The 23,358-nt window shown below is 54.3% G+C and overlaps 1 protein-coding gene across 1 annotated transcript; it reads left to right on the top strand.

Moving 5' to 3' along the window:
* The first annotated feature begins 7,064 nt into the window (after window positions 1-7,064).
* LOC122391885 (BMP and activin membrane-bound inhibitor homolog) lies at window positions 7,065-16,406 on the top strand. The gene is made up of 4 exons (XM_043386202.1): window positions 7,065-7,359; window positions 10,641-10,785; window positions 12,130-12,284; window positions 15,359-16,406. Exons 1-4 carry the CDS (start codon window positions 7,164-7,166, stop codon window positions 15,700-15,702), a joined length of 840 nt encoding a protein of 279 aa, XP_043242137.1. The 5' UTR covers window positions 7,065-7,163; the 3' UTR covers window positions 15,703-16,406.
* Window positions 16,407-23,358: the final 6,952 nt, after the last annotated feature.

Here is a 23,358-nt window from a genome sequence, read left to right as displayed (position 1 = left end):
GTACCGGTGGTGACCTCCCCAGCCGACGGAGACGGGACCCTCAGCTGCACTTAGTCACGAACTGATCAACGAACAGAAACTGGTTATTGAGTATGACAATGTAACGGGAAGGTGGGTACCGTTTTGGGTACTGTCACGGAAATAATTGCTACTGGAGCCAATAACCGTCAACTGGTTTTAAGATTCATTTACGACTACTACTTGTCAAGTCTTCTGAAATTTAAGCGGGTAGAGCAAAAAAGCGAGCAGCCACATTGAGCTAAAACCGTGCTATGCTTAACTTTTTACGTTACGAGAATCGTCTTTTTTTCCTTTTCGTATGTTCATGGTTGATCCACCGACCGTTCTGCGAGGCCCAATTGGATATCAGATCTTCTCGGGCGCTGGGACAAGGCCTTCATTCTTAGTCTAATGTGTCCATAGTCCGATGTCCAGGTGGGCAAGGTGGGGCCGATGTGTGCACGTGATGACAGTTTTGCAGGCACCATTAGCCTCTGCTGTCCCTCCCAGTGTGTATGGGGTCGGCTGGGCACGACTCGCCCTTCACAAATGAAGTCGGGCGTTGGACAACTCCCCTTTCACAAATAGACACCAACAGCTGAGTTCGCCACTGCGTTCGGCGACGTACACACTACACACATACCTAACTGACGATAGACAATAGCATTCCTTCCATGGGCGGTCCGATGTGGCAGTGCCAAGCCCACCGTGCAAGTTCGGCCGATCGGCGCCGTTTGAATCGCAGTATCGTACACAGATGATGAAAGCTTTGGCCGCGTCGGGTCAACCGTGCCGCCCCCGCCTGCCACCAAACAGAGGCCCGCTATATGTGCAACAGTGGATGCATTCTGCGACTTTATTGACACCGCCTGACGAAACGAACATTCGCCGGCGTCAGTCGACGGACTTCGAGCGCCCGACGAGCCGACTTTGACCGGATACCGTTGGCCGAGTCGTAAAAGTAGTACGTTCGTACACATTGCAGACGGCACATGGCCAGAGGGCTGATCATTGAAGCAATACGCCGTGCAATTGCGCATGGCTTACCCGGCACTTGAGTGTGATCAAAGTCTGCACTGGGACTGGAGAGCGGCCACCTGGGACGTATGTGCTGAGGGGTGCGGGCGGGAGGGACGGGGCAGCGGCAGTGCACACAGTGGATAGATAGGGCCCCTATCAGTCGCCGGTGACCTAGACTGGTATGTCGCCCGCACGCGTCACGCTGTCGAGTGCAACTTCACGTTGAGACGTGTCAGGGCGTTGGTATGCTGCCGTAGCGTCTCGAGACGAACTTCGATCACAGCGTGCGGGTCGGCGAGGCCGATATTGCACGGTGGAACTGCTGTGTACACATTTGGTGGCAATTGTGAAATCAGCGTCGCAATTTATGGACCGGCGTTTCACAAATGCCATTCGTGCGTAACATCGTGACATCGTCATAACTTTTATGGGAGACGAGCAATGCAGTGTGCACTTCTTCGCTGATAACTGTCTGAAACTAGAGCAGTGGTTTTTAGTTTTACTTCTTTAGATTTTAATTAATCCTCCTTTCCTGGGAAGCAGTAAGCGCGAAAGAATATGATTTTCAATATATGATCAAGAGTTTGACTCCTACCATCGTTGAAGTCAACATAACGCATATAATACCATGTGAAAAAGATGTTTGATGTTTATCAGCTACAGCGGCAGTGGCAGCGCATAACCTGTCGGTATACGCCTTTGCAAATCAATTGGCCCGTATCCGTGTGTTGTCAGACAGGGCAGTGACCTTTCTGCCTATGTGGTGACCAGTGACCTGTGTCTGGCTATGAGGTGACCGGTCACGGTGATCGGTGTCTATCTCTGCAATGTGTAGTGGCCTGTGTCTGTCTGTATGTCAGTACGATGACCGATGTTTGCATTGTCTCACATTGTGCAGTGACTGCAGTGTCTCATGTCTGTTCATGACACGTTCTGTGACCGGTATCCAACCGTACTCCAAGTGACTGCGGTATAGCCGTGTCTATTATTTATCCGTGCGGCAACCGTGTCTATCTGTCTGTCCGTGCGGCAGCCGTGTCTATCTGTCTATCCGTGCAGTAGCCGTGTCTAATGTCTGTCTATCTATCTATCTATCCGTGCGGTAGCCGCTGCCGGCGTGTGTCGCGGCAGGCACGGCAGCTGCCGCCGCCACAGACGGGGCCGGAAGCGTGGCGCCAGCGGGGCGGCTGGCGCGCCATCACCTGGCCGCACGGTCACGCTCCGCCGCCCGCCGCTCTCTGTCCGCAGCCCTCTGTCCTCTCTCTCCCAGCTCTCTGCTCTGTCCGCAGCTCCCAGCTCTGCCCGCAGCCCCGGCCGCGGCGCTCTGCCTGCACTGATTCCCAGCCGCATTTGTCGGTCGCTGCACATCGTTCAGGTCACCGGAACTCTACCGGCATCAGTTCAGTAATGTGGCTCGGAAAGGCCTCGAACCGTGTCATACGGCATGCCACAGGTTTTAGGATCCTTCGGTAGCGGTTTACAGCGTCAGCTTGGCTGGCGTGCCCGGACTTCAAGCAAGCTTGACGGAGGTTTTATCTTTATGATAAACTACCACAAACTTTGGCTTCACACCAGCGTTAAACTATGTATAAAGCGGCTTATAGTCGAAGTGTAAGTCAAGTGATATCGTCTAATCGAAGCGTTTGTCGTATAGCATCAATACATTTCGGTGGACATGCGACAGGTAGAAATTACCGATCTCGTCCTGTGTTTGCTCATGAGCAATACCCTTTCTGTAATGCATTCGATAACTACGTCAGATACTGCAGTGGTGTTGACTGTTGAGTACCTGACATCATCCGCCGAGGCGCCATGCCGGCAGCCCCGCCGCCCCCGCCCGCGCCGGGCGCCGCGCCGGTCTGGCCGGGGCCGGTCACTGGCGGCGCACGACCTCGTGAAGGCCTCGTGTCCGCCTTGGCAGCTATGCAGCCGGTGCGGTCAGCCGGCGGTGGCCCGGTTTCACATCGTATCACGCCGCCATCATCGCCGAGGCGCCGTGCCGAGACGGGCCGTGCCGTGCAACAGCACCCCGACAGCACGGCGGCGTGCGGTCGGTACGGCGCTAACAGCACGGCGGTATGCGGTCGGTACGGCGCTAACAGCACGGCGGTATGTGCTGTGTAGTTGTACGGCGCCGACAGTACCTACCGGGATTGTGGCCGTTACGGCGCTACAGCACGGTGGTATGCGGTCTGTAGTTGCACGACGCCGACAGTACCGGGATTGTGGCCGTTATGATTCCGACAGCACGGCGGCTTGTAACCAGTGCAGTGCTGACAGGACTGAGCCAGCGTACAGACGGTTAGGTATTGACAGTAGCGACTGAACCGACAGCGCGGCAGACATTGAAGTTTGGCTGAACTGGCAGCGGGCTGTGTTTCGAACCGGCTTAGCGGCAAGACAGGCCGGATTAGGTATATGAGAGTTTCTATAAATATTATGGAGATGGGCCGTTAAACCACCAATTGTAAGCTTGGCCTGGCAGAGACAGACTTGTTTCACGCTAGAAACCAGTAACCACAGCAGACGATTAATGTCAATGCTGAAAACTGGCCGATCAGTGCAACACCCAATCCATGGCGTGTGCAGTTATTTTGTGGAAATGAGGCTGAGTTTAAGCAAATGTTTTACGCATACGCCTCGATGTCACCGACACATGTGGAATGCATCAAACCAAACGAATGTAAGGGGCAGGGAAGGCAATGAAATTGACGGTGTGAAGAGGGTGAAGGACAAACTGAATAGGTGACAGACAATGTGAAGTGTGGCGGCAGCACCGGATGGACGCCGCGCCGTGATATTATCTCGTCTCGTCCCCTCTCGCCGTCGACGGGACGGGGTCGGTCGGCGCCGAGGGCCGGCCGGCGCCGGCCGGAGGTTTACTGCCAGCTGCCCTCCGGGAGACGTTCCGAGGTCAGGCCGGCCCGATTTACAGCCGCCGCCGACGACGCTTAGTTTATGGTTTTTACTTCCCGGCCGGAATGTAGGAAATTTCAAGGAAATCGTTGCGGGGCTATTTTATGGGCCTACTGCTAAGTGCGGGGTAGCCATAGAGTGAGATCATCACTTAGCTCGCATGCTAAATTGCCCTTTCCTTGCGTCACTCTATCTGGTGGGAGACAATCGAATCAATAATGCTCGAAAGTACGCTGGAAATTCCCACTTTGCCAGTTTGCACCCAATTGGCCTATTCAATTATCTATGCATGCATTGTCAATACAATAGTTTTTAATGACACATTTTATTTGAACGAGCATTGTCAGCACTTCAACTTGTGGTCACTCTTGCACTCAGCAGTTACTTAGGCGCCATCCTGGCCGTATTGAGCTTGTGCTGCTAGGCCCTGAGGAACACTGGCCCTCCTGACACATGAGACCCAAACGTTCTTTAGCCCAGCCCAGACCAGGTAGAACTCAGGCTTGTCGCCTGGTCTGATGCCCTGTCTCCGGCCGATACCCTCCTCCCGGCGTCCTCCGAGGCAGAGCGGTCCGCGGTGTGGGACAGTGAGCCGCTATCATCGCGCGGCATCAGGTCGCGATGTCGTCCCGCCCTGGCCCTGTCCCCGCTCCCCGCTCCCCGCTCTGTGCTCTCCGCCACCGGCGGCGCGGCACGCTGAAAACAATGGACCGCTGAAAACATGTTTTCTGCTGCGGCCGCGGACGAGGGTGGCCGCGCTGCGCCATCCGGTGACAGAGGCGGAAAGAGAGAGAGACAGAGAGATAGAGAGACAGGCGGAAACGGAGACAGAGAATACAGAGACAGACAGAGAGATCGTGGGGCAGACGGGTCGACAGATATGGGACTTTCCGTTTGTGATTCGTGACCCGTGCTGTAATCCGTTTCCTGTGTTCCGCGACCCTTCATCCGTGACCTGCCATCCGCAACTGGTGACCTCTTTACGGCGCCTATTCGGGCGCTTTCGGTCATTTTTGGTCCCGATTCTTAACGTAGACCCAAAAGCACACGTGCTCTGAAACATGTCGCAGCCCGTCTCAGCCACTGTCGGTTACTGATAGCAGGTGTGGACACGGGGCCTCTGATCTGGTGCGGTAGCCCTCCCCGACCTCTGTCCCCCCCCCCCCCCCCGGTTGCGTTCCCCCAGGCGCTCCGTCGGGGGCCGGAGAGGGGTGGGGAGGGGACACCGAGACGGAGGGGGTGCTTGGAGACGCCAGTCGGCGCAACCGTCGCGACGCGTCGGCGCCGGCCCGAACGTCGACGCCAGACTTTCACCCCGCCCGGTCTCCCACCCACTCCGGCTCACCCCCACGGTCAGACAAAGGCTGCACTCGTCACACCACTGCTGCAATTCTAATGACACCCCTGACCCTCCCACGCTCAGAGTTATGCATTCCAGCGCACCATGTCAACACCCGCATCTCCCGGGCCCCAAAACCACAAGCATCCCCACACCAGCACCCACTCCACTCCACATTTCCACACACATCCTCGCATCCACACCCACGCTTAAAAAAGCACCCCCCCCCCCCTCCTTCCATCTGCCACTGCTTGCGGCAGTACCGCCCGGCCGCCCGACTTCCCCTGAAAGCCGGTGCGAATCTCGAGAAGGCGGGCGGCCGCGCCGTGACGCCGTTGCATACCGGCGCGGCGGGTCGACTGGAGCCGTCAGGCCGGCCGGAGCCGTGAGGTGCCGACTGCCCCAGGCGGAGCCGGAGCGGTCGGTCGGCCGGTCGGGGTCGGGGTCGGACAATTTGGCAGTGACTCGGTTCAGCGAGGTGTCCGTGCGGGCACGGCTGAATTACCGCGACGGACACTGACTAGTCAGGGGGAGGGGACGCATCCGGGTCCATGATTCACTTGGGTCTTGGTGTCGTCAGCATTTAGTTTTGGTCAACTGGAGCAGCACTCTTTAGAAATGGAGACAGTGTTAGGACAGTATTGTTTTAGAACATTCGATAATTTTACCGCAATATTAAAATGTTTTTATGTATAAACGCATACTCTTTTATGTAAGAATATACTTATGCACGAAGTTGATTTGTTTATTGACAGGCGAAATAATCGATCACAAGAAATGATAAAAACACAAAATAGTCGTAGCGTAGGCATGAGAACGTTCCGCAAACTTTTTAACCAAACCAATAGGCTACCAATGTATCAAAGTTATGGCTGGCGCCTGGCGTTCATATTTACAGGTTATACTACCGTTCAGTGCTTGGTCTGTTTAATAAATTATCTCAATGCGTCGGTAAATCGTTAAAAAACACGCATCTCATACGTAAAAAATATGAACGCTACCAACCTTACAATTTTTTTCATGAAAATATTGTTTTTAATTTATGCCGCTCGCGAAATGCGAGTCTGTTTGATTAAAACGTTTCATGATGCACCTTTAGCCTCATCTCTGCAGCTGCAGACACCACCAACAGTCGTCAAGACCTTTATTGGTTATGCAATAATTTTATTCTGAACGGTTATTATTTACGGCCGGCAGGAATGTTTATTACCGATCATCTGTTTGTCATGAGTCACGAGAGCAAATACAGACTAGCGCACGTCAGCCGACAGGTCTAATCCATCGGTGACAACAGCGCTGAGCCGGCTCAAGAGTGACGGCTTAACGTTAATTATCGCCAATCAATTATACCGGAGGCCAATAATTTCGCTCTGGGCTGGGCAGCGCCCGGTATATTCTCAAGCCACACACATAGCGAGAGGGGCTCCTCTATCAATTATGAAGCCAAGTGTTTGCTCAGGCTGACACCGGCAGCAAAAACGGAGCGGGTCGGCCGGCCGCCACCGCGAACCCACCGACAGATGGGGGAAACGGTGGCGCCGGCCGGCTGGGGACGGGCGCCGGCGCGCCGCCCGGCTGGGGACGCACCGCCGCCCGCCAGACTGGTGCCTCGCAGCTTGTCATCGGCCCGACCGGCCAGATAATTAGCCTAACCAATCATTGTCTGGATTCCTCTCTCGCCGGCCAATCAGAGCTCGCCTCACAGCCAGCCGGTTCGCTGTCGACCAATGAGCGACCGCGACACAGTCGGGGTAATGATACAGTGGAGCGGGCCGGTCGCCGGCCGGGCGGCATCAGTTGATCGCCAGAGTGAGGTACGGTGGGGTGTCGTCAGTGTGACGCGGAGGGTTTTGGAGTGCGGACGCGCCAGTGAGCCTGTCTGAGCGCGATGAGGCCGGCGGGCTGGCTGGTGGTGGTGCTGGTGCGGCTGGGACTGGCCGCCGGCGCGCCGAGGACTGCTGACGAGCGCCTGCTGCGGGCCATGGAGCGCGAGCTGAGCGGTCAGGAGGCGGCTCACAAGGTGCACCGGTCACACCACGGCCATCGGGCGCGACACCAGCCGCACGGCACGCTGCCGCCGCCAGGTGAGCTCCAGCTCGGGACTCTGGGTTCTCCCGACCCTCCAAAGCTGATGTCATTACCTCAGCCCGGCTCCGCGGTAGCTCAAGTCTTCCGACCGGCGACCCTGACTTTGTGTGTGACCAGTGACCATCCCCAGCTCAATAGGATGCGTGGATAGGAGACCCAGCTACCCAACAGTGACCCTGTTTGGCGCTCGTCTCAGTGATTCCAAAGCATTCCCCGTTTGCGCCACGCATCTTTCCCTCTGCAGTACACGGGTGATGTTGACCGTTTCCATACCGATAACACTGATAGATATCGATTATGATACCGGGCTCCCCGGTCAAAGTCAACACTGGTATCGGGTTTCATACCCGTCCCGGACCCTGCCAGACCTCACCCTCTCCGTCCCCAGCGCAGCCTGGGACGGGGACGAGCCAGACCCCTGACAGACAGTGACCGTCTCCATCGGCTTAACCCTATTCCTGGCGGGCTCCGCCGGGACAAGAAACTGGCGGGGGGGGCCGATTCGGCCCCCCCCCTGAGATCTCGAGAACGAAGCAAGATAGCGACAAGCGGTAAACGGCATCGGATACGCACGGCCAAGATCTACAATTTTTACTAAGGTCATTTTCAGGTCAGGTCAAAGATGACGTCACAGGGGTCGAAAAAGTCAAAATGGCGGCGCTAGATATGGAGAAAGTTTTTCTCGAATAACTTTCGAATTAGTCAAGATAGGAACAAACTAAGGGCATCATCGTGATCCTCTCGTCAATCCGCATCGAATGATATATGTTGACCTCGAAAGGTCAAGGTCAAAGGTTGACCTCAGGTCACGTGACCTCGAGGTCATCATGTATATCATTCGATGCGTCTTGACGAGCTGAACACAATGAGACCATCCACGCGTCTGTATCTTGTTCCTGTACGGAGTTATTGGCCAAAAACCTTTGGTGACCTTTGATGACGTCACATGACCTCACAGCTGCCCAACAGCAAAACAGACCTCAAGGTAGTGAAGGTTGATCGTATATGAAGTCATGTATGGTATATGGGGCCATTCCGACCCGTTTTAGTGGTAAAAACAGGGAGTGATTTTTCCCCCATTGACTTATAATGGGGAGGTCGCGAAACTGACCTGACCTTAGGTCACCGATATCAAAATTCCGAGATATACAAATTGCACATACTGGTACCCTAACTAAAGCCTGAAGAGAAGAAATCGATCGGTCAAAAACTCTAGCTCTGGCGTGATTGCAAACTTTTCTGAGGTAGGGTCACCAAACCGCCTCTGGTGACCTGACCTGAGGTCAGATCAACTCAAAATTTTCAGACCTGTTGCGTAGAAGCCTTTTGAGAAAAGTCACAAAATTTGAGCTTCCTAGCTCAACGCGTTTGGGAGAAATAACCAAAAAACCTCAGGGGGGCTCCTGTGACCCCCCCCCCCCCCCGCCAGGAATAGGGTTAACAGTCCTCATCTTGTCTGTCTTGAGCCCAGACGGCCCCTGTTCTGTGCCTGTGCCTGTCTCCAGCCATTACTCTGTCCTTGCCCATCCTTTACCATACCCCCCCCCCCCGAGTCCCCATGGGCCTTTACCCCACCCGTCCCCAGCCCTTTCCGTCCCCGTCCCCAGCCCTTTCCCTGCCCTTCACCGTGGCGGCGACTCCTCATGCCGTCTGAGCAGGCCAAAATTAGCCGGCTCCCCGGCCGCCCTAAAACAACTCGGTAAGTGGAGCCGATGTGAGCGTTCCACGCCGGTGACGAGGGCAGTCTCCGGTCCCGGCGCATTCCTCCGCCCTCCGTCGGCCGTGCTCTCCTCTCTCCCCTCCCTCCCCTCCTCTCCCGGGCGTGACGGACCGGACGTCATCGCTGACGGGCCGTCATCGCTGTCCCCAACGGCGGGGGTGTCGTGTGTGTCCGCCAGCGGCGGTGTCGTGTGTGTCGTGTCAGTTCCGCAGCCGGCCAGAGCAGAGGGAGCTATGTGGTGCTGGCGGGTGATAACGCTCGCTCAATACGTTCTGAAGTGTCATGGTGTCGTTAAGTTATCCTCGCCACCGATTCAACGAGTGCCGACTGACCATGGTGAACTAGCGTGCACGTCTCTAGCGTCTCTCAGGTGTTAAAATGAATTATTATAATAATAGCAATTGTAGAAAGTAATCGGCTAACTTACATGGGCTAAAAGTAACTCGCATGGCTGGATCATCCTCATAGAATCTGGTCGGATTTCTTTTGCAGACGCTTCACTGAACTAAGTGCCTCAAGCTTAAGCATGTAATTTGTGAGCACGGCTTATTTTCAGTCTCGTGCGTCTGCTGTTTGAGAGCCATGCTAGGTATCCTCTCCCGTCGGTTTGGTCTCGTCTCGGTCTGACACTGCCTCCATAACCGTGCTCGCTGCCTGTTTGCCTGCCTGTTACGTTCCTCTCGATCAGTCACTGAGCTGTGAGTGCTGCTGAAGATGGCCGGTGGTGCGTTCAATGAAGCGGCCTTTCGTGGTGAATGACACACGTCACAGGACAGCTGTCCTGGGTCCTGGCGGACATCACCTGGACACTGTTCCAATGGATATAGCCGGACTCTGTCCTAATTCCACTGCAGCGCAGACGCTGTCCTTGCGAACATTACCAGTCACTATCCTCACTCCCAGCGGACGCTGCGGGACACTCCCTGAGCGGACAGGACAGTGTCTCAGAGGACACTGCCGGACACTGTCCCAGCGGACTCTGCGGGGCCCTCCCGAATTCAAATTCTGTTCAACGTCCCGACATGAAACGAAGAGACGGCTCTGGCAGCTTGTCATGTGTCGCATTTCATAAACATTCAACTCGGACGTCAGACTGATCCACCCATATGCACAGCCTACAATCACTGGCTGGTTGGAAAGCCTACAGGCACTGGTTGCGGTCTCTAAGCTCAGAGGAAGTGCCGATACCGACACCGGGCTGCCCCACGCTGTGGTTTCGAGCCAGGCGGCCGACCGTTGGGTACGATACCGTGCGGTGTCGCGGAGGACGGGGCCTGACCGAGAGTGGGGTGATCGTCTGTACCAGGGAGTTTGGAAATGGAGCTCTGATGTAGCCATTAGGTAAATAAGAGCCGGCCTTTCTATGGGATACTCATGCCTTTATGAGTGTTACCAAGGAAAGATCATCCCTGTCTGTGGTCTATCGGTGTTATGTGTTCTAGTAAGAGAGCTCTGACCTGGCGGTTCGTTCGTTTGTTCCCTGGAGGAGCTCTGGCCCGACCATATCTGTATGTTTATGTTCCATATCTCTAACCCCTCTGTGTCTGTTTCCCGCAGCGGAGATCCGCTGCTACTGCAGTCTGCCGGCGTGCCTGACCACCGGCTACATGTGCCAGTCGATGGTCGGATCGTGCTTCTCCGAGACGGTGGAGACCGACCAGCGGGTTCACACCCGACACGGCTGTCTGGAACTGCTCTCCAGGTGAGGCGTCCGCTCTTCGGATGGACCTGCGCAACGTGGCTAACTTCTTTGTACTGTGCTGGGTGGAAAAGTGGCGCCGTTTGATCCTAGAGTGAATAACGTAATCGACTTGAGAGTATCGATCTCAAATGTTGCATGAATATGGGACATTTGCCCAATGCTACGAACGCTACAAACGGGACTAAAATGACCTATTGAATGTCGACCCTAACAGCCATCACCTGCTGCCACATCTTATCCTCACCACCCACCGCCATTACGTCAGCCATCACTCCGCTATGTCACCGGCCGCTTCCCGTTGTTTCATCTCCACTGGTTCTGTAAATTTAGGTCGGCCGGTCCGGGGCTCAGGGTATGTGGACCGGACGTTGCGGTCCCGCTGCGCCCAATAGACTGTCCGCCACGGCAGGTGTTAATTTTCCGGTCTCTTCGCCGCCCACTTCTGTGGGCAGTGAAGATCCTGTGTCAATAGCGGCCTCAGAAATGTGCAAATATTGACCCGGACAAACCAATTTCCGGCTCGATTGTTGAACTTCTCACCGGTATTTGCGCATTCAACGAGCACTTGAAAAACGAGAGCAGGTTTTCGCGATCATAGGAACGGAATGTTGCGTATGTCGCAATATCACATTGTTGGTCTATTTGGTCAAACGTTCTTATATTGATGAACTTACGTTCCCCACCCCTCAACACTTGTCGGGTCCTCGCGTCCTTCAGTCCCCGTCCCCGTATCCCTCACAATTTTAGCGAGGGATTTCTTCCTTCGTCTCCCGATAACCTTCCCTCGCGTCCCTGCTGTCCCCCGTCCCTGTCCCCCGTCCCTGTCCCCCGTCCCTGTATCCGTCCCTGCCGTCCCCAGCCACCAGCTACCATCCGTCGCCGTCGTCCCCAGCCATGAGGCCCGGCGCTCGGCCCTGTCGTCCACGGGACGTGCCACGGCTGACCGGCGTTCCTATCTGCTCCGATCGGCGGCCCAAAAAGCCGGCCGCCGTCTTCAAAGCAGGCGCGATCGGTCATTTGTCAGAGACTGTCGCCGCCGACTGACGGCTGTGACAGGCGTCACAGCGACCGTCACAGAGCCCGTCACAGCGGCCGTCACAGAGCCCGTCACACAGCCCGTCACAGCGGCCGTCACACAGCCCGTCACACAGCCCGTCACCGGTCCGTTACGAACCCGTTCGGACCGTGAGCACGGAACGCGATCAGCCGACACTGTCACCAATGACAGTCGGTGGTCGTTCTGCTCAGAGTTTTACCTCGCCTGGGATCAGAACTGCAGCCTGTGATGCGTGATGTGTATCGATCTAGCAACTGCTAACAAGTGGTGAACGCCTGTTTTTGCAGACACAAGCAGCGCATCTGCGAGCGACTCCACAGCGAGAACAAGGCCGACTCGCGGCTGCGCTGCTGCACCGAAGACATGTGTAACATCGTCGACGATGCGCCGGTATCCGTCGATCTCGACGCGCGGATATCGGGCCCGGGCAACGGCTCACGAGGTGAGTCTGAGTTGTATTGACCACTGCGGGTCGAGGCGACACGGCGCCGCTGGAAACTGCAACGCTGCCCGTAGGGGTAACACCAGCGACTTGAACGCGCCGGGCTATAGCCTGTTACAATGGAAAAGAGCCCTCCATTCTGGGTTATGGTCTTCCGCACGGGGCCTGAGCTCGCCGTGCCTGGTTAGAACGATCCCACCTCGCCTTTTCTCAAACTGAGGTTTTGAGTCTCAGCGAACTGTCAGCGAGTGAGGACATCCCACAGCTCCGTACCGAAATGATTGACTCGTGCGTCGGGCGGGACCGCGGCAAGATGGATGGACGCCGGCGGCGACGGCGCGCCAGGGCGTGCGTCCGATCGAGCGCTGATTAATAAGGCGTCTCTCACGATGACTTGTTACTCGCCGCTGTCACAATAGCCGGCAAAAACTGCGACCAGCTGTCGGCCAACGGCTGGTTAAGATTCCGGCGTTTCCTCCCGTTTTTGCGTTGCCGTTCTTCGTGGTCATTAATTCACAATACAAAAACGGCCAATAGTATTCGGAGCGGTGGCTTCTTATGTAAACGGCCGGTAAAACTATCGAAGCTCCCGCATTATCATACATTCTCCGTGGATTATTTTAAAAGCATTCCAACTCGCCTCGTCTGGAGAGCGTTTTTGCCACCTGATAACACCCCTTTGTTGGCAGTCGCTTTTAGGCAAACATCACTAGTGAATTAAAACTGGGCGTCTGCCCGCGCTCACTCGTGAATCTGGTCACGAAAGGACTCGTGAATACCACTCCGGTTGGCATGACAAGAAGCGTGCCGAAAACAAACCGGTGAGGGGTTGATGGTCGAAGAGCCAGGTCCTTTGTGCGAGCTCAGAAAGGACGGTGGTAAACACTCATCTGCCCGGGCCGGGCCATTGTGCTCTCGCCAGCCCTGAGGACCTCCTGTCCTAGCCTGTAGCGGTGGCTGCAGGCGCTGAGTGTCGCCGCGCGGCGCTCTTGTCTCGTGCCGGATCAGCGAGCCGCTGTTTCACGATCACCTCGTCACGCGAGCCGGGCCGGGCCGCGAGGCACCGCTCACCGCTCACCGGCCCGGCTCGGCGGGACAGGCGGTGGACCCCCCCCCTCTCCCCCCTCCCCGCCGCACGCCCCGGCGCCGCCAGACGCGACCGGCGCCGGTCGGCTCGGTTGCCATGGTTACCGTACGGCGAGGCTTCCGGCCTCGGTGTGACAGGTGTGGGACGTCGGCTGAGGGGCGGTGTGTGAGGGATGAACCCCGTGACCCTGTGCAGTGGAGGGAACTGTGAGGGACGAGTTGACGGCGGAGGGAGCCGTGAAGGATAGGCTTACCTTAGAAAGAGCCGTTTGAGGGATAGACAGACTCACGGAGTGAGTTGTCTGAGGGACGGACACAAACCTTGAAATTGTGAGGGACAGAGACTGACCTTCGGTTGAACATCGTGTGTGAGGGACGAGTCTTCGGTGTAGGGAGCTCTAAAGATCGAGGGACAGACCTACCGTGTTGACATCGTGGCCGGCCGATTGTTGCGCCACCGGTTACCGGTAAAGTGCCGGTGACTGCACTCTAACGGTGCGACGGTTAGTCATACGGCGGCCGCTCCTGTCCGCTGCTGGTTTTGGTACTGAACTGTGACCGGTCGTAGCAAAACCTCAGTAAGATAGCCGGCGAGATCTGCAGAGTAGGATTATTTGTGAGATCATTTCTGGTGAGCTGGCGGAGTTGAAAGAGTGCCGACCACAAATCAATCGTAAATTAGCTTGTTCAGTGGCACGGGACATAGTTCATTGTCAAGGTCAGCCTTGTTAGTAGCTAAGTAGTGGCAGTTTAGGGCCCTGGCGCCGACAGGAGCGCTGCCTCGCGTGCTGGCCCGGTGGAATTCGCCGGTTGGCCGCTCATGGCGGACTTATCTTCCATCTCTGCGGCCGGCCGGCCCCGGGTCCCGGTCCGGCGCCGGCGGTGGCTGCCCGCTGCGCCCGTCCGTCCGTCCCCGTCCCTGGTCCCGGTCCGGCGCCGTCTCCGGTCCGGCGCCGCCTGGTACTGCCAGAGACCGCCGGCGGCTCTCTGTGACTGCTGCAGCGGCAGCCGGCGCCGCCGGCTCAATGACTGCCACCCCGGCCAGTACCCGTAGCTGCCAGCGCCGATATATGGGCCGCGATATACCGATTGTTGCACGCTCGGCGGCTGCCTCCCTCCCCTCCTGCTCCGCCGCTGCCGCTCTGTCGTCGGCCGGCTCTCTGTTTGTTTATGGGTTCGTCTCGACCCTGCACTGGTATGGCCTGTCGACGCGCCTCTGGCCGGCACATTCCCCGGCCCACGCGCCTGACATCTGGCGGCCGCTGGCCGAAGCTCGGGGGCGGGTAACGTGTAATTTGCGGACCGGCGATTTTCAGTGGTGCCGGCTCGGCGGTCAGCTAGATTAGTGGTCGGCCGCTCCAATTGGGGAGGACGCCGCGGGAAGTGGGGATGGGAAGCGCTGGACGCCGACCCCCCCCCCCCCCCCAGGTCCAGGTCCACAGACCCGCTGGGGTGGCGTGGCGGCCGGCGTGGTCCGGGAAGCCTGGCGAGCGCCGTTGGTCGTCACGCGCACCCAGTCCTGTATATGTATTACGTCTGATTATATATGTATTTACGTCTGACTGTCAGACTCTTCATTTGTCAAACGGTCCAAGGCTGGGCGGCGGGGCCGGATAGATTATTTTAATGATATCCGCAGGATGTATAGCGCTTGAGAACTTATGCTTCGGTGTTCGGGCTCCATTTGGCGCATGAGTACAAGGCATGTTTTTATGTGCTCTGTCTCGGACTCTCGAGTCATGTTTAGTTGTGCGTTACATGTGACTGTCCGTGTTTCGTGTGTAGCATATCACCCACTTTCGTCACAAATAATTAAAGTATCGCTCATGGTGGACGATTCGTCGGACCTGTGCTGGTCGTGCCCTCTCCGACGTCGCATTTACAGCTACCCCATTCAGATACCCGTAACCGTGTCCCGCTCTCATTTACAGTGTCGTGTGTTCTCTGTAACAGCACCGTAGCCAACCTCTCGCTGTTCTTTGTTGCAGTGCCGCTGCCGACTCCGCCTGCGGAGCTGCTGAGCTTGGGCGGCGGCCGGCAGCACCAGCAGCACTCTCAGCAGCGCTCGGGCGAGCTGTGGCTGCGCGCAGCGACCATCGCCGTGCCCATCGCCGGCCTGTTCATCCTCTCCGGGCTGGTGCTGCTGGCCGTCAGGATGCTGCGACGCGAGTCCAAGCCGCAGTACCAGTACGCCAAGGCGCCGCTGTGTTTGGAGCCGGCGGCCGGCGGCGCGGTGGGGGTGCGCGTGGGTCTGGCGCCGGCCGCCCACCCGGCCACAGCGGTGCCGGTCCACTGTGTGGTGACGCCTGTGGACTGGCAGACGGACCGGTGAACTCCCCTGCTGCCGCGATCGACTGTGATTGTGTGTTGTACGGCCGGGGGCGCTGTGCGCTCGGCGGCCGTCAGATGAGGGCGCCAGGCGCCAGAAACGGGCCACGGGGGACCGACAGACCGCGAGCCGCCGCCCGAGTCACACCGAGTCACCACCCGAGTCAGAGTCAGAGTGAGAGGTGACACCGACCGCGTGTGTCAGTGTTATAGCGCGGTGTCGTCCCCACAGTGACACGGTGTCAGTGTCGGTGGCCCATGTCTCGCCGACACGCTGTTCCTCAGGTATCGCTGTGGTCACTCCTGGCGCTCACTGGACCAGTGTCTTCCCGTCGTGCCAACGCCGCACGGAGGCACTCTCCTTCCCCTGGGTCATTTTCGTACACTGGGACCGAACTAGGGCGCTCGATGGCCGGTATCATCATTTCCATAAACCGTCATACCTTCCATCATAATTGCCAAACTTTGTACGCGTGAGCGCAGGGCCACTGTGGCCTACTTCAGCCAGTGATGTTGAACGTTGACGTCTGTTCTTCAGTGGCAGTTGATCACTGCACCATTTGTTCTGCTGTGTTAGTGTGTCCAATGTTAATTCAGTTGCACGCTTTTTTGTATGTACATAAGATGTATGTTTATTTCACCCAATTGTGATATTATTGATCTTATTTATCGTAAAAGACATGATAATAAACATTGTGCACATTGTGATGCTTGGTGTCAGTTTGAATGTACGAAGGCTGGGCTGTGGGAATGATACGGACAGTTCGAGTGCCAGAAGCTTGTTAATCGTTGTAGAAAGCGCACACTCGCTCAGCCAGACGCGACCTATCATTTCACGAAAAGGGCCACACCGTTCACAACACACATCGATGGCCAGGTTGAACTGAATCCCGTACAGCGGGGAAATTAAAGTGGGGTAGACGGATAACTGGAACTGGGTTGCCAGGGGATTGAGGCAAACGTCATCACAATGGAGTTGAAAGACCACTATCTCGCACCTCCGTAAAATTTACCCGAGTGTATGTATAATCCGGTTAAAACTGAAGTTCCCTGCGATTCAAAAGCTAGTAGGTCGTAAGTTATAACTGAAATCTCTACTTGGAGAAAACGTAAATGCATTGTTTTTATCATAAATGCAAAAGAATATGACTGCAAAAGCTGAAACGAGGCAAAAAACATTCTGGCAAATGCGAGCCGATACCTAAATTTCTACCTGTCCATAGGTGGCGCTATTATAGCTTACATTGCTCTCCATAGATGGCGCTAGTAGTGAGCGCCTGAAGGTATGCTGTGCCGCATGTCTCGATCGCCGTGTGGCCGTGACCGTGACTGCAGCCCGAGGTAGGTAGGTAAGTATAGAAAAACTGTTGGTTGTTCAGGACAGGGCACAGTGGGGTTGGTGAGGTTTACTAGCGACCGCACATCGATGAACAGTCTTAGCCAGGTCTCAGCTATGGGGATGTTAGAGTGAGGTCGAACAGTACAGTATATCTAAAAAGTATGTCCCCTGGTTTGGCTCTCCCACAGGAGGCGAATCGGTAACTTGGCTGAATCCCAGTTGCGGCACCCGGCCGCCAGGGTCGCTGCCGCGCGAGCGGCCTTGACCGCTCGCATGTCATTGGCAGTTCGGTCCCTCCCCATCTATACCGAGGTGGGGAGGGAAGAAGAGGGGAAGAGAGGGGAGGGAGCGGCTTTCGCTCGGCACTTGGCGATACCTGGCTGACCCCGCGCTCCCTCGCTGACCTTTGTCCTGCCCTCAGGCGAAGACCGACTTCCTGGCCTGTAGCGGCCCAGCGGAAAACCGAGCTCGCGGGGCGCGACCCCATTGGCCCAATCTTATAAATGGAATGCTGTCGTATTCACGGCATTAGATAATATTATTAGTGATACCAGCAGTGGATGTGGTAAAATACAGTCCAAAATAAACGAAAGCACACGATTCGTGCATAATGCGCCCTCCCATTCAAATAAGCCCGTCCACTTCGATAGATGGTGTAGTTTCTTAGGACGTAAAAGATGCAAAACACTACCGATTTTTTTAGCTCGGCCACTGGGTCCGACAATATACATTTCACTGAAATGCATGAAAACCATTTTGCATTTAGGTAATAGCCGTTTTCTGCACCCAAACTTTATCCAGTGACACCCTGTCCATTCTAAAGCGTTTATAAGATTGGTCCCAGCACCTGATTTTATATGAGTAAGTCGTTTAAAAAGCATCTTATTTCTAACGAATTTATTATTATAGCCACTTTTACAGGACGTCTATAGAGCTTTGACTTTCACATTTCTTCCTCGTTCAGGAGAAACGTTTTAACCCTCACCGGACCTTCAGGTTTTCTGAATACCGAGGGGACGTTGGGGGTTGGAAGTGAGGAAACAACCCCCTTCGCCGATTCGCCCCTGATTGAGCTAGAGCCTCACGAAAGAAACGATCGTGTGCGTCGTTACGAAATGCAGCGATTGGTCTCCGATTTAAGGACCAGGGTCAGCCGATGACTTCGGAGGTCAGGTCAAGTGGCCCAAGGCACAGGCTCGGTTTTTGGTAAATAACTTCGCTAAAAATGATCGCAGATCCGCGATTTTAGCAGCATCGTGTTTGTCTAGCTCAGGCGTGTCGAATGGTATACTTTTTCTTCGGGTGAGATCAACTTAACCCTCGCCCGTATAGAGGGGGGGGGGTCGAACGGACCCCCTCCCTCGGTTTTTCGCGAATAACTCGCGTAAAAAGCGGCCGATCGCGACGAAACTTTCAGTACCCTCGCGTTAATCAATGTTACACCCACCCTGAAATTGTCATGACCCTGACCTTAATGACCTTTGACCTGCGACCTACTTTTCGAGACCATGTTTGGCCGGAATCGCGATTCGGCGAACGTCGGCTCGCATTATAGCGGCGCGTTTGCAGTCTTTTCGTGGTTTTAAGCGTTCAAACATGGGATATGATCTTGCTTTCATGCATTAGGGTGGGTGTCAAGGTCACCGGAAAGTCAGGTCAGGTCATTGACCTTTGATGACCTCGGTTCACTTTTTCGAGTTTTACATGTTAGGAGCTGAATTCGAATTTAGCAGCAATATGAACATTTACGAAGTAGTTTTGGTGCCCTCGTAACATGTTGCGAAGCTGTCAGAGGCGGTTGCTAGTGCTACCTACTACGAATACCCTTACTGGTTGACCTGACCTGACCTGACCCGACCTGGCCTAAATGCATGAAGACATCATCTGTGATCAAAACTAACATGATATTCGTGATCAGCACCCCGAAAACCCCATAGCAGCAACGCTTTACGACTTTCTAACAGGTCCCGATTTCCCAGACTTTTGGGTCATTGACCTGACCAGGAAAGTCAACCGATGACCTAGGACCTTAAAGTTGGGTATCATCGACTTCCTCTCGTCACGGCCAACACGCTCGTTTTTTCCGCGAAGCTCTAGCTCGATCAGGGGCGAAACGGCAAGGGGGGGTCCAACGGACCCTTATACGTTTGAGGCTGGAAAAAAACACCAATACGGGCGAGAGTTAAGGTGTTAACCTCGGGTCAAGGTCAGTTCACAGCCCGTCAGGTCACGAAGCTGGTTAAAGGAGGTCATATTGCATATCAATCGATTCGGCAAGTCTTTTCATTTTCATTAGTGGCTTTATCGACTCGGTAGCTTTAGTTGATCGGGAGCTATTGACGAAAAACTGATAGCCTTAGTTACGTGATAAATGACGTCACGCAAGATCAACAAAGCAAAATTGAAGCATCAGACCTTGCAAGGAGCGCATGAACTCACGATTCCGTGTGCTTGAGAATTTGAGATAGTTGTATATCATTTCCGGACCAAACTAGCAATTTCCATATTCCCCTGACTTTTAATGGTGAGAGACTGACCTGATCTCAGGCGACCCTTCAGAAAATCCTAGATATACATATTACATTTATACAAATTGTGAGACCTCTCGATCATACTATAAGATCATGTAAGTTTCATCTCCCTATGAAAGCTCTGCACTGAGGGTGTTGCGAAGTTGGAACATTTTAGCACAGTCCTAAAATGTTCATTTTAGGACAGTTTAGGACAGTTCAACACAGTTCATTTTAGGACTGCTCATTTATGACGTCATAGATCAGTGACCTGACTTGACTTAAAAATGCGGTTGGCGTAAAAAAATCCGACTTATCAAATCCCGACTAAAAAAAAATCGACTTATAATCCAGTTAATCAAATCCCGGCCATGTTTTTACCTGGCCATTAATATTCTAGCCTTACAGGTGATTGTTTGAATGCGGAAGATGCTCTATCTTGGTTAACCCCATACTTATCGTATGATAAAGAACGTCAGTGTTAGAAAGTTAATTAACAATTTTATTTAGGATAGTTTAATTCAAGTGGGTATAATCCGACTTGACAATTTACTAGGAGGGTTTTGCAGCGCTATTAGTTCGGCATTTAATTATAAATCATTGCTAATTTCGATCCGGATATCGTTATTCAATGCTGGCCTTTGCGTCCTCAGAAAAGTTGTTTATAGTCATGAAGGCTTGCATTGCCATTGACCCATACTTTCCATTTTTCAGCACCATTATTCGCCGTAGTTGACCAGGTGTTTTTCTTCAGCTCTCCCCTGAATCCTTTGGCTTAGACCTGGCGTATCACCCGTGCATCGCAAGACGCATCTACCACACACAAGTTCATGATCCCCACGAACCCACATCAGCGTCCGTTCGCTTGGTGTGTGACCCCTTGACCTTTGGCCGCGACAACTGCCAGCTTGCTGGAGCACCCCTCCCTACACGCGCTGCCCCGCCCGCTCCCCTCCCTCCCCTCCCCCCCCCCCGGGTCGTGTCACGAAGGTTCGGGCTTACGCTACTACCGGCCGCTGCGCAGCTGTCACCTAGCGCTTGGGAATGTGTGGTCTGGTGCGGATTCAGCCAACTACCGGCTCGCGACACCAGCGCCACGTAGTGGCGACGGTACATTCTTTTTAGACACACTGTACACGGCAGTCAATGGTGTCCTTACGTACCTACACGACAGGCGGAGAACTGAGGAGGAGTGCACTCGAAGGCGGAGGCATCCACTGTTCTGAAACACGTTTATGACGTTTTAAGTTAAACAATAAGCACGCTTATCACGTAAAAGTGTTTCAGCGAAGCACTTGTATATACGTTTATGCAACACGTGTTACGTGTAAAGACAATTATGAGAGAGAGCGGGCTGTCACTACATAAGCTCACCAAAACAGTGGCGAGCCGACAACTAAACGCACCATGAGATAAGGAGCCGTCGACTAAATCCACCGAAATATCGAGAGTGCCTCGCCAGGCGCCGACTAGTTCACACAAAGACGGTGAGCCGCCAGTACAAAAAAGTCGGAACACTGAACCTAGGCAACAGCGAGGCGCTAGGCTAGACGCTAGTCACCGACGCATCCTGAGGCTCGCTGAATCGGATCGGCTACTGTAGCGAACTGTCATCTTCAAGTCCCCTTCGATTCTGCCATAGGCGGCGGAACGGGGAGGGCACCGGGGCACCGTGCCCCCCTTTGATTTTGGCATTTCAACATTAGCCCTATGGGCGTTGCATGGAAAGAATGGGACCAAAAGTCGGCAGTGCCCCCCCCCCCCTTAATTGAAGTTGTTCCGCCGCTACTGGACTCTGCTGAGACGGGTGGTGCCTGTCCCGTGACTAGGCTGCCAATCGAATTTGCAGATGCGAAGGCCGAAGCTTACCGTGCCCAGTAGCGGCGGAACACCTTCAGGGGGGCAGTGGGCACTGCCGACTTTTGGTCCCATTCTTTCCATGCAACGCCCATAGGGGCTAGGGCTAATGTTAAAATGCCAAAATCAAAGGGGGGCACGGTGCCCCGGTGCCCTCCCCGTTCCGCCGCCTATGACCGTGCCCATCAAAGTCGGACTGGTCCACCCACCCGACCGGCTTCAAATGAGCCGCGGGCTTCTCGATTCCCCGCTACTCTGAGTCTGAACTCGTTAATAATTCTTCATAATATAGCCTAGGTATCGAGTGCCGTAGAGACTCAGTACCTACCTACTCAAAACCAAGCTTCACTTCCGTACCTACTTACGGGGAATCTGAACCTGCGATGCCAGCTGCGGTATGTTAAGTACCTACCATGGGTGTAGTTTTCCAAAAATCATTGGGGGTGCTCAATAGCTTTCAGAAAGGCATGCCATATTTTTCGTAGGTCTTTTTTCAGCTGTTCTTTTTTTACTGTATCAGGCAATAGGCATCATGCAAGAAATGATGTTAAATCGATTCGAGAGCTTGTTTTAATAGCGCCACTGTAAAACAATTTTGGCTCACCCAATGCATTCATAATCACAGAAGTTTTTGAACATATTTCAGAACACGCTGGGTTTAAAATTTTAAATTCGGGCCCTACCGGACTTTTGGTAGGTCCGCGCTTAGGCACCCTGGTCTGCATAGCTCTGCACGAATGAGCTTATATTGAGGGCTATCCAACATGACGCCTGACGGGACGGGCTCGATGGTTACTTTCCGGACATGGTTCTCGTGAAATATTGCATTTTGTCCCTGGAACTTAAACCTCGCCGGCACAGGCCATTTTGCGTCCTTCGATGGCACAAGGGAGGGGGTTGGGGGGTTGGTAAGACCCCCCTCGCGTTTGGCCTCTGATCGAGCAAGAGCTTCGCGGAAAAAAAAACGAGCGTGTTGCCCGTCACGAGAGAAAGCCGATGATACCCAATTTTAAGGTCCTAGGTCATCAGTTGACCTTCCAGGTCAGGTCAATGACCCAAAAGTCGGGAAAATCGTGAACTGTTAGAAAGTCGTAGTGTAGCTGCTATGGGGTTTCCGGGGTGCTGATCACGAATATCGTGTTAGTTTTTATCACAGATGGGTGGAGAAATATGCCGAGTTGGGGTTGCACGGGCGCAGCAAATCCGCCGCCGCCCTAGCGGTGACCTTGACCTCCGCCGTCTGGTGCGGCTCCAAAGCCAAGCCGGCGCAGCCGGCGTGGAATTGGGAAGACTCGTGCTACCCCAACTCGGCACAATTCTCCACCCCTGATCACAGATGATGTCTTTAAGCATTTAGATCAGAGGCCTCTTGCACCAATGCTTGGATTATTTCGCATCGTACCTATACCCAGTCCAAGTCTCAAATGTAACAATTTGCGTGCAAAATTTACCAAGCACATATAGGATTATGTATTGGGCTATTGCAAACAAATTTACTACCGTTAGATTAGCTTATTCTGAAACCGGTTTTTCGATTTTACCTAGCTAGGTAGTTTGGTGCAAGAGGCCTCAGGTCGGGTCAGGTCAGGTCAGGTCAACCGGTAGGGGCCGTGACGGGTATTTGTAGTACGTGTCAACCGCCTCTGACAGCTTCGTAACATGTTACGAAGGCACCAAAACTACTTCGTAAATGTTCAAATGGTTGCTAAATTCGAATTCAGCACGAAAAACTAGCCTAGAAGCATGTAAAACTCGAAAAAGTGAACCGAGGTCACCAAAGGTAAATGACCTGATCTGATCTTCAGGTGACCTTGACATCCACCCTAATGCATGGGAGCAACAGCAAATCACATGTTTGAACGTTTGAAACCACGAAAAACTTGCAAAAGCGCGGCTAAGGCAAGCCGACATAGCCGACATTTTTTTTTTTTAGCTGAACTCGAATTTATCAACC

The sequence above is a fragment of the Amphibalanus amphitrite genome, unplaced genomic scaffold (genome assembly GCF_019059575.1).
Source record: "Amphibalanus amphitrite isolate SeventyFive unplaced genomic scaffold, NRLGWU_Aamphi_draft 000459F_arrow, whole genome shotgun sequence".
In the NCBI taxonomy this organism is placed as follows: Eukaryota; Metazoa; Arthropoda; class Thecostraca; order Balanomorpha; family Balanidae; genus Amphibalanus; species Amphibalanus amphitrite.
This window is presented reverse-complemented; position numbering and strand designations above follow the sequence as displayed.

What these genes read in the sequence shown, in the direction of transcription:
- LOC122391885 (XM_043386202.1), top strand. Translation starts at nt 7,164, where the DNA reads ATGAGGCCGGCGGGCTGGCTGGTGGTGGTGCTGGTGCGGCTGGGACTG. An exon ending in CGGCACGCTGCCGCCGCCAG is followed by an intron (nt 7,360 to 10,640) that starts GTGAGCTCCAGC and finishes TGTTTCCCGCAG; the next exon opens with CGGAGATCCGCTGCTACTGC. An exon ending in TGTCTGGAACTGCTCTCCAG is followed by an intron (nt 10,786 to 12,129) that starts GTGAGGCGTCCG and finishes CTGTTTTTGCAG; the next exon opens with ACACAAGCAGCGCATCTGCG.